The sequence below is a fragment of the Myxine glutinosa genome, chromosome 11 (genome assembly GCF_964187855.1).
Source record: "Myxine glutinosa chromosome 11, kmMyxGlut1.1, whole genome shotgun sequence".
In the NCBI taxonomy this organism is placed as follows: Eukaryota; Metazoa; Chordata; class Myxini; order Myxiniformes; family Myxinidae; genus Myxine; species Myxine glutinosa.
The window spans coordinates 8867814-8879860 of NC_136271.1; the positions used below are offsets into that span (position 1 = coordinate 8867814).

Sequence of the window (12047 nt, forward strand, 5' to 3'; positions counted from 1 at the left end):
ACATCCATTTAAACACAACAATTGTTTGAGGTAGGGATTAATTGATTGAGCTTAATTGATAGCCTTTTTAAAAAGTATTATTTGGTTACTCCATATTTAACATCATGTTATATGTACATCTAATCTTAATTAATTTCCTGTAAGTCACAGAGAATGTTTATTCAGTGTCTGGTCTGCTCCTGCTGTGTGGGTGGTCTGCGATTCTGGATGGGTCCGCTTATTCTGGCCAGTCTGCTTTTTACAGTACCCCCAACATTCCTCCTATGAAAAACTTTGCTCTTATTAAATAGAAATTTTCCTCAGCATTAAAATGAGGTATTAATTGTACAGGTCCGTTCATTATTCACCGAGCTACGGTCACGAAGTCAATTTTTTAGCCTTGTTGATAGGCCATGCGGCATCTAGTAATATATCTATGTATAGAGTTGCAAAGTTTTTCGGTTTTTCCAAGATGGCGGCCGAACCACGTGACTGATGACGTCATCAATTGTGCACAGTCTATTCCAGGGCAAGACAAATATGTGTGTAAAGTTTGGCGATTCTACGTGCAACGGTGTAGACATAGTGCTGCAAAAAGACAAACGGACAGACAAAGAGATGAAAAATCGGTCAGAGACCGAGGACTTGCCAGAATTTACTTTTTTTATCCGCCATTTAGGACAAATATGGCGGCCGAACCACGTGACCGATGACGTCATCATTAACATATTTTATTCCCCATGGAGAGTTCTTTACAATGAGCCATGTCTCAATTTTTTCTTTTCAGCACTTTTGGAGATATAGAGGTGCAAAGTTTTTCCGTTTTTCCAAGATGGCAGCCGAACGACGTGACCGATGACATCATCATGAACATATTTTATTCCCCATGGAGAGTTCTTTAGAATGAGCCATGTCTCAATTTTTTCTATTCAGCACTTTTGGAGATACAGAGGTGCAAAGTTTTTCCGTTTTTCCAAGATGGCAGCCGAACCACGTGACTGATGACATCATCATTTACACATTTTATTCCACATGGAGAGTTCTTTACAAAGAGCCATGTCTCAATTTTTTTCCATTCAGCACTTTCGGAGATATAGAGGTTTAACGTTTTCCCGTTTTTCCAAGATGGTGGCCGAACCACTTGCCCGATAACGTCATCAATTGGGCACAGTCTATTCCAGGGCAAGACAAATATGTGTGTAAAGTTTGGCGATTCCACGTGCAACGGTGTAAACGTAGTACTGTGAACAGACAAACAGACAGATGAAAAATCGGTCAGAGACCGAGGACTTCCTGGAATGTACTTTTTTGTCGGCCATTTTTGACAAATATGGCGGCCGAACCACGTGACCGATGACGTCATGATGAGCATATTTTATTCCCCATGGAGAGTTCTTTGCAATGAGCCACGTCTCAATTTTTTCTATTCAGCACTTTCGGAGATATAGAGGTGCTAAGTTTTTCAGTTTTTCCAAGATGGCGGGCGAACCACGTGACCGATGACGTCATCATTAACATATTTTATTCCCCATGGAGAGCTCTTTACAATGAGCCATGTCTCAATTTTTTCTATTCAGCACTTTTGGAGATATAGAGGTGCAAATTTTTTCGGTTTTCCAAGATGGCGGCCGAACCACGTGACTGATGACGTCATCAATTAGGCACAGTCTATTCCAGGGCAAGACAAATATGTGTGTAAAGTTTGGCGATTCTACGTGCAACGGTGTAGACATAGTGCTGCAAAAAGACAAACGGACAGACAAACAGATGAAAAATCGGTCAGAGACCGAGGACTTGCTGGAATTTACTTTTTTTATCGGCCATTTCGGACAAATATGGCGGCCGAACCACGTGAACGATGACATCATCATTAACATATTTTATTCCCCATGGAGAGTTCTTTAGAATGAGCCATGTCTCAATTTTTTCTATTCAGCACTTTTGGAGATATAGAGGTGCAAAGTTTTTCCGTTTTTCCAAGATGGCAGCCGAACCACGTGACCGATGACATCATCATTAACATATTTTATTCCCCATGGAGAGTTCTTTAGAATGAGCCATGTCTCAATTTTTTCTATTCAGCACTTTTGGAGATATAGAGGTGCAAAGTTTTTCCGTTTTTCCAATATGGCAGCCGAACCACGTGACTGATGACATCATCATTAACACATTTTAATCCCCATGGAGAAGAGTTCTTTACAAAGAGCCATGTCTCAATTTTTTCCATTCAGCACTTTCGGAGATATAGAGGTTTAAAGTTTTTCCCTTTTTCCAAGATCGTGGCCGAAGCACGTGCCCGATAACGTCATCAATTGGGCACAGTCTATTCCAGGGCAAGACAAATATGTGTCTAAAGTTTGGCGATTCCACATGCAACGGTGTAGACGTAGTACTGTGAACAGACAAACAGACAGACAGATGAAAAATCGGTCAGAGACCGAGGACTTCCCGGGATGTACTTTTTTGTCGGCCATTTTGGACAAATATTGCGGCCGAACCACGTGACCGATGACGTCATCATGAACATATTTTATTCCCCATGGAGAGTTCTTTACAATGAGCCACGTCTCAATTTTTTCTATTCAGCACTTTCGGAGATATAGAGGTGCTAAGTTTTTCGTTTTTTCCAAGATGGCGGCCGAACCACGTGACCGATGACGTCATCAATTGGGCACAGTCTATTCCTGGGCAAGACAAATACGTGTGCAAAGTTTGGCCATTCTACGTGCAATGGTGTAGACGTAGTGCTGCAAACAGACAGACAAACAGACAGACAGACAAACGAACAGATTAACATACTTGCCGGAATCTTTTCCGGCAAGTAACAAACAAACACACAAACAGACAAACACACAAACAAACAAGCACACAAACAAAGACTTCTCCAGTGATAAATTCGATGATTCCTATTATTATTATATTATTATTATATTCCTATTATTATTATTATTATGATTATTATGATTATCATTATTAATATTATCATTTTTGGAGCAAGTGCGGTGTCCACTTTACAGTATTGTCATATCATGTTTTTCTGCTGCTGTTTTATTTGAAAAACTCTTCATTTGTTTCCACAGGGTGCTCGCGTTGTGAAGCACGTCACCCCAAGTGGTCTGGACCTCAAAACTTCCAGCAATGCCTGGAGGCCCAGCACGAAAAGAGGGATGACAAGTTGTGATCAAGTGAGTTTGGTGTGTTCTATTTGAGAGGGTTTTTTTTTTTGGTTTTTTTTGTACACTGAATCGAGGCTCGTGAAAGAGCGAACATTTATTTCACAAACAAATCAACCAGACAAACAAAATATATAACAAGTACACATACATTCAAAGTACACCGCCCCATGCCAAATAATTAAATATGCTGCAGCGCGGCATTGACGGGGCGCCTCCGGCACCCGGCAATACCGCAGTGCAGCTCATTGAGGCTGCATTGGGAGGGAGAGGTGTACACTAATTGATTGATTAATTGTATAATTAAAATCAATAAAAGATTATCACAACATATTTTCATAATCAATTGGCTAATCGCATAACTAAACCACTAGTGCTTCATCCGAAGATGTATCTTTCAGAAATTTAATTAAATAAGTCATTTATAAAAAATTAAATAATTAATTGATTACTCAATAAATAATTAATCGATTAATCAATAAATAATTAATCGATTAAATGATTAATCAATAAATCAAAAATATCCTTGATAGCCACATCACTTGGTCACTCATGTCCAAATATTCGCTTCCCAGCTCAAAAGGTGCCTGAGATATTGGCCAAATGAGAAAGAAAATAAATAAATGATTAATAATGAAAATAAATAAATAATAATCATAAAAAAATTAAATTATTAATCAATTTGGTCAGAGAACACATAAACTACCACTATTTCATCAGAATCTGTAACTTAAAAATTATTTTTTTTTTGTCATTAATCGAATAATTAAATAATTAATCGATTAATTGATTAATTAATAAATCAAAAATATCCTTTGCAGCCAAATCACCTGGTCATTGGCATGTCCAAATGTCAGCTTCCTAAATCAAAAGGTGCCTGAGTTAATGGTCAGAAGAGAAAGGAAATTTGATTAATTAAATAAGTACTTAATTAATCGCTAATAATTAAATAACTCCTCAATTTATTGATTAATCAAAAAAAATATATACCGTTTTTGACAAAGGACTTGCTCACTATTGTGTCGAAATTTCAGCTTCCTAGCTCAAAGGATGGCTGAGATATCGCCCGGACAAACAAACAAGAAAGAAAACAAGAAAACAAACAAACAAACAACCAGAGTGAAAACTGAGTACTCTCTTTCAGCGTGCGTCACTGCCGAGCCCCCTTCGGTGCCCGGCAATGACGATTTGCAATGCCTGGAGATGGCGTAGGAAAGGAGCGGTGTACAAAAAGAGGGAGCGGAAGACAAGATGGGGAGAGAAGGGGAAACACACAAACACAACAGTAGAGAGCAGGGACATCGGGAGATCTATGGAAGGGAGAGGGCTGGCGGTTGTTGGAGATGGGGGGGGGGGGGGGGGGAGTGGTACACAGAATATAACAAATGGACATTGCTAGGAATTTCCGGAATGAAGTCGGAGATTCAAAGAGGTGGATTTGGGATGTATTAACGGGGGTAGAAAAGATCAAGGTTTTGAATGGGGGAAGATAAGAGATGGTAGTGAACAGCTGTTTTAATGAAAGATACGTTCATTTTACCCCACAAAAACACATACACACACACACACATACACACACACACACACACATAAACACACACACACGCATAAACACAGCCATATACACACACACACACACACATACACACAGGCACACACATAAACACACATATACACACACATAAACGCACACAGACATGCACACACACACACACACAGACACACACACACACATACACACACACATACATACAAACATACACACACACACACACACACAAACACAGGCATACACACACACATGCATACATACACTGTCTGCCGTGCCTGTGGGTGTCTGTCTGCCAAGCCGGTCTGTCTGTGTCTCCTGTCTCTGTTGCGCCGGTCTGTCTCTGTTGCGCCGGTCTCTGTCTGTGTCTGCCGTGCGAGTCTGTGTATGTGTCTGTCGATCCGTGCCAGTCTGTGTCTGTCTCTTGACACAGGTGTGTGTCTGTCTCTGCCGCGCCAAGCGAACAACACTCAGCCTTCCATGCACACATCTCCCATCCAAGCACAAACCGAGTTTCTTAGATGACAGAATTATGTGTGTTATACATGTACATCCATTTAAACACAACAATTGTTTGAGGTAGGGATTAATTGATTGAGCTTAATTGATAGCCTTTAAAAAAAGTATTATTTGGTTAGTCCATATTTAACATCATGTTATATGTACATCTAATCTTAATTAATTTCCTGTGAGTCACAGAGAATGTTTATTCAGTCTCTGGTCTGCTCCTGCTGTGTGGGTGGTCTGCGATTCTGGATGGTCCGCTTATCTGGCCGGTCTGCTTTTTACAGTACCCCAACTTTCCTCCTATGAAAAACTTTGCTCTTATTAAATAGAAATTTTCCTCAGCATTAAAATGAGGTATTAATTGTACAGATCCGTTCATTATTCACCGAGCTACGGTCAAGGAGTCAATTTTTTAGCCTTGGATCCAATGATCACACATGCTGGTTGTACCTCCGCAAGATGGCCGCGCTTCCGACGTATCGCGACAACAAGCGCTGATAGGCCATGCGGCATCTAGTAATATATCTATGTATAGAGGTGCAAAGTTTTTCGGTTTTTCCAAGATGGCGGCCGAACCACGTGACCGATGACGTCATCAATAGGGCACAGTCTATTCCAGGGCAAGACAAATATGTGTGTAAAGTTTGGCGATTCCATGTGCAACGGTGTAGACGTAGTACTGTGAACAGACAAACAGACAGACAGATGAAAAATCGGTCAGAGACCGAGGACTTGCCGGAATGTACTTTTTTATCGGCCATTTAGGACAAATATGGCGGCCGAACCACGTGACCGATGACGTCATCATTAACATATTTTATTCCCCATGGAGAGTTCTTTACAATGAGCCATACCTTAATTTTTTCTATTCAGGACTTTTGGAGATGTGGAGGTGCAGAGTTTTTCGGTTTTTCCAAGATGGCGGCCGAACCACGTGACCGATGACATCATCATTAACATATTTTATTCCCCATGGAGAGTTCTTTACAATGAGCCATGTCTCAATTTTTTCTATTCAGCACTTTTGGAGATATAGAGGTGCAAAGTTTTTCCGTTTTTCCAATATGGCAGCCGAACCACGTGACTGATGACATCATCATTAACACATTTTAATCCCCATGGAGAAGAGTTCTTTACAAAGAGCCATGTCTCAATTTTTTCCATTCAGCACTTTCGGAGATATAGAGGTTTAAAGTTTTTCCGTTTTTCCAAGATCGTGGCCGAACCACGTGCCCGATAACGTCATCAATTGGGCACAGTCTATTCCAGGGCAAGACAAATATGTGTCTAAAGTTTGGCGATTCCACGTGCAACGGTGTAGACGTAGTACTGTGAACAGACAAACAGACAGACAGATGAAAAATCGGTCAGAGACCGAGGACTTCCCGGGATGTACTTTTTTGTCGGCCATTTTGGACAAATATTGCGGCCGAACCACGTGACCGATGACGTCATCATGAACATATTTTATTCCCCATGGAGAGTTCTTTACAATGAGCCACGTCTCAATTTTTTCTATTCAGCACTTTCGGAGATATAGAGGTGCTAAGTTTTTCGGTTTTTCCAAGATGGCGGCCGAACCACGTGACCGATGACGTCATCAATTGGGCACAGTCTATTCCTGGGCAAGACAAATACGTGTGCAAAGTTTGGCCATTCTATGTGCAATGGTGTAGACGTAGTGCTGCAAACAGACAGACAAACAGACAGACAGACAAACGAACAGATTAACATACTTGCCGGAATCTTTTCCAGCAAGTACCAAACAGACAGACAAACAGACAGACAGACAAACGAACAGATTAACATACTTGCCGGAATCTTTTCCGGCAAGTAACAAACAAACACACAAACAGACAAACACACAAACAAACAAGCACACAAACAAAGACTTCTCCAGTGATAAATTCGATGATTCCTATTATTATTATATTATTATTATATTCCTATTATTATTATTATTATGATTATTATGATTATCATTATTAATATTATCATTTTTGGAGCAAGTGCGGTGTCCACTTTACAGTATTGTCATATCATGTTTTTCTGCTGCTGTTTTATTTGAAAAACTCTTCATTTGTTTCCACAGGGTGCTCGCGTTGTGAAGCACGTCACCCCAAGTGGTCTGGACCTCAAAACTTCCAGCAATTCCTGGAGGCCCAGCACGAAAAGAGGGATGACAAGTTGTGATCAAGTGAGTTTGGTGTGTTCTGTTTGAGAGGGTTTTTTTTTTTGTTTTTTTTTGTACACTGAATCGAGGCTCGTGAAAGAGCGAACATTTATTTCACAAACAAATCAACCAGACAAACAAAATATATAACAAGTACACATACATTCAAAGTACACCGCCCCCATGCCAAATAATTAAATATGCTGCAGCGTGGCATTGCCGGGGCGCCTCTGGCGCCCGGCAATACCGCAGTGCAGCTCATTGAGGCTGCATTGGGAGGGAGAGGTGTACACTAATTGATTGATTAATTGTATAATGAAAATCAATAAAAGATTATCACAAAATATTTTCACAATCAATTGGCTAATCGCATAAGTAAACCACTAGTGCTTCATCCGAAGATGTATCTTTTAGAAATTTAATTAAATAAGTCATTTATAAAAAATTAAATAATGAATTGATTACTCAATAAATAATTAATCGATTAATCAATAAATAATTAATAGATGAAATGATTAATCAATAAATCAAAAATATCCTTGATAGCCACATCACTTGGTCACTCATGTCCAAATATTAGCTTCCCAGCTCAAAAGGTGCCTGAGATATTGGCCAAATGAGAAAGAAAATAAATAAATGATTAATAATGAAAATAAATAAATAATAATCATAAAAAAATTAAATTATTAATCAATTTGGTCAGATAACACATAAACTACCACTATATCATCAGAATCTGTAACTTAAAAAAAAATTTTTTTTTGTCATTAATCGAATAATTAAATAATTAATCGATTAATTGATTAATTAATAGATAAAAAATATCCTTTGCAGCCAAATCACCTGGTCAGTGGCATGTCCAAATATGAGCTTCCTAACTCAAAAGGTGCCTGAGTTAATGGTCAGAAGAGAAAGGAAATTTGATTAATTAAATAAGTACTTAATTAATCGCTAATAATTAAATAACTCCTCAATTTATTGATTAATCAAAAAACAAAAAATACCGTTTTTGACAAAGGACTTGCTCACTACTGTGCCGAAATTTCAGCTTCCTAGCTAAAAGGATGGCTGAGATATCGCCCGGACAACCAAGAAACAAACAAACAAACAAGAAAGAAAGAAAACAAACAAACAAACAAGTACACATACATTCAAAGTTCACCGCCCCCATGCCAAATAATTAAATATCCTAAAGCGCGGCGGCGCCCGGCAATACCGCAGTGCAGCTCATAGAGGCTGCATTGGGAGGGAGAGGTGTACACTGATTGATTGATTAATTGTACAATTAAAATCAATAAAAGATTATCACAAAATATTTTCTTAATCAATTAGCTTATAGCATAACTAAACCACTAGTGCTTCATCCGAAGATGTATCTTTCAGAAATTTAATTAAATAAGTCATTAATAAAAAATTAAATAATTAATTGATTACTCAATAAATAATTAATCGATTAATCAATAAATAATTCATCGATTAAATGATTAATCAATAAATCAAAAATATCCTTGATAGCCACATCACTTGGTCACTCATGTCCAAATATTAGCTTCCCAGCTCAAAAGGTGCCTGAGATATTGGCCAAATGAGAAAGAAAATAAATAAATGATTAATAATGAAAATAAATAAATAATAATCATAAAAAAATTAAATTATTAATCAATTTGGTCAGAGAACACATAAACTACCACTATTTCATCAGAATCTGTAACTTAAAAAAAAAAATTTTGTTGTCATTAATCGAATAATTAAATAATTAATCGATTAATTGATTAATTAATAAATCAAAAATATCCTTTGCAGCCAAATCACCTGGTCATTGGCATGTCCAAATGTCAGCTTCCTAAATCAAAAGGTGCCTGAGTTAATGGTCAGAAGAGAAAGGAAATTTGATTAATTAAATAAGTACTTAATTAATCGCTAATAATTAAATAACTCCTCAATTTATTGATTAATCAAAAAATATATATACCGTTTTTGACAAAGGACTTCTTCACTATTGTGTCGAAATTTCAGTTTCCTAGCTCAAAGGATGGCTGAGATATCGCCCGGACAAACAAACAAGAAAGAAAACAAGAAAACAAACAAACAAACAACCAGAGTGAAAACTGAGTACTCTCTTTCAGCGTGCGTCACTGCCGAGCCCCCTTCGGTGCCCGGCAATGACGATTTGCAATGCCTGGAGATGGCGTAGGAAAGGAGCGGTGTACAAAAAGAGGGAGCGGAAGACAAGATGGGGAGAGAAGGGGAAACACACAAACACAACAGTAGAGAGCAGGGACATCGGGAGATCTATGGAAGGGAGAGGGCTGGCGGTTGTGGAGATGGGGGGGGGGGGGGGGGGGGAGTGGTACACAGAATATAACAAATGGACATTGCTAGGAATTTCCGGAATGAAGTCGGAGATTCAAAGAGGTGGATTTGGGATGTATTAACGGGGGTAGAAAAGATCAAGGTTTTGAATGGGGGAAGATAAGAGATGGTAGTGAACAGCTGTTTTAATGAAAGATACGTTCATTTTACCCCACAAAAACACATACACACACACACACACACATACACACACACATAAACACACACACACACACACACACGCATAAACACAGCCATATACACACACACACACACACATACACACAGGCACACACATAAACACACATATACACACACATAAACGCACACAGACATGCACACACACACACACAGACACACACACACACATACACACACACATACACACACACATACATACAAACATACACACACACACACACACACACACACACACACACAAACACAGGCATACACACACACATGGATACATACACTGTCTCTGCCGTGCCTGTGGGTGTCTGTCTGCCAAGCCGGTCTGTCTGTGTCTCCTATCTCTGTTGCGCCGGTCTGTCTCTGTTGCGCCGGTCTCTGTCTGTGTCTGCCGTGCGAGTCTGTGTATGTGTCTGTCGATCCGTGCCAGTCTGTGTCTGTCTCTTGACACAGGTGTGTGTCTGTCTCTGCCGCGCCAAGCGAACAACACTCAGCCTTCCATGCACACATCTCCCATCCAAGCACAAACCGAGTTTCTTAGATGACAGGATTATGTGTGTTATACATGTACATCCATTTAAACACAACAATTGTTTGAGGTAGGGATTAATTGATTGAGCTTAATTGATAGCCTTTTTTAAAAGTATTATTTGGTTAGTCCATATTTAACATCATGTTATATGTACATCTAATCTTAATTAATTTCCTGTGAGTCACAGAGAATGTTTATTCAGTCTCTGGTCTGCTCCTGCTGTGTGGGTGGTCTGCGATTCTGGATGGTCCGCTTATCTGGCCGGTCTGCTTTTTACAGTACCCCAACTTTCCTCCTATGAAAAACTTTTCTCTTATTAAATAGAAATTTTCCTCAGCATTAAAATGAGGTATTAATTGTACAGATCCGTTCATTATTCACCGAGCTACGGTCAAGGAGTCAATTTTTTAGCCTTGGATCCAATGATCACACATGCTGGTTGTTCCTCCGCAAGATGGCCGCGCTTCCGACGTATCGCGACAACAAGCGCTGATAGGCCATGCGGCATCTAGCAATATATCTATGCATAGAGGTGCAAAGTTTTTCGGTTTTTCCAAGATGGCGGCCGAACCACGTGACCGATGACGTCATCAATAGGGCACAGTCTATTCCAGGGCAAGACAAATATGTGTGTAAAGTTTGGCGATTCCATGTGCAACGGTGTAGACGTAGTACTGTGAACAGACAAACAGACAGACAGATGAAAAATCGGTCAGAGACCGAGGACTTGCCGGAATGTACTTTTTTATCGGCCATTTAGGACAAATATGGCGGCCGAACCACGTGACCGATGACGTCATCATTAACATATTTTATTCCCCATGGAGAGTTCTTTACAATGAGCCATACCTCAATTTTTTCTATTCAGGACTTTTGGAGATGTGGAGGTGCAGAGTTTTTCGGTTTTTCCAAGATGGCGGCCGAACCACGTGACCGATGACATCATCATTAACATATTTTATTCCCCATGGAGAGTTCTTTACAATGAGCCATGTCTCAATTTTTTCTATTCAGCACTTTCGGAGATATGGAAGTGCTAAGTTTTTCGGTTTTTCCAAGATGGCGGCCGACCACGTGACTGATGACGTCATCATTAACATATTATATTCACCATGGAGAGTTCTTTACAATGAGCCATGTCTCAATTTTTTCTGTTCAGCACTTTTGGAGATATAGTGGTGCAAATTTTTGCCGTTTTTCCAAGATGGCGGCCGACCACGTGACATATGACGTCATCATTAACATATTTTATTCCCCATGGAGAGTTCTTTACAATGAGCCATGTCTCAATTTTTTCTGTACAGTACTTTCGGAGATATAGAGGTGCAAAGTTTTTCGGTTTTTCCAAGATGGCGGCCGAACCACGTCACCGATGACGTCATCAATTGGGCACAGTCTATTCCAGGGCAAGACCAATATGTGTGCAAAGTTTGGCGATTCTCCGTGCAACGGTGTAGACGCAGTGCTGCAGACAGACAGACAAACAGACACACAGACAGATGAAAAATCGGTCAAAGACCGAGGACTTGCCGGAATGTACTTTTTTATCGGCCATTTAGAACAAATATGGCGGCCGAACTACGTGATACA

At 39.6% G+C, this 12047-nt stretch overlaps 1 protein-coding gene across 1 annotated transcript in view; it reads left to right on the forward strand.

Moving 5' to 3' along the window:
• The first annotated feature begins 392 nt into the window (after positions 1–392).
• LOC144894169 (eukaryotic translation initiation factor 4 gamma 3-like) overlaps positions 393–12047 on the forward strand; it is a 29398-nt gene continuing 17743 nt past the window's right edge. Inside the window, exons 1-3 of the mRNA XM_078786249.1 lie at positions 393–404; positions 3060–3164; positions 7301–7405. Of these exons, the coding sequence (XP_078642375.1) occupies positions 393–404; positions 3060–3164; positions 7301–7405 (222 nt within the window). The remainder of the gene's footprint in view (positions 405–3059; positions 3165–7300; positions 7406–12047) is intronic.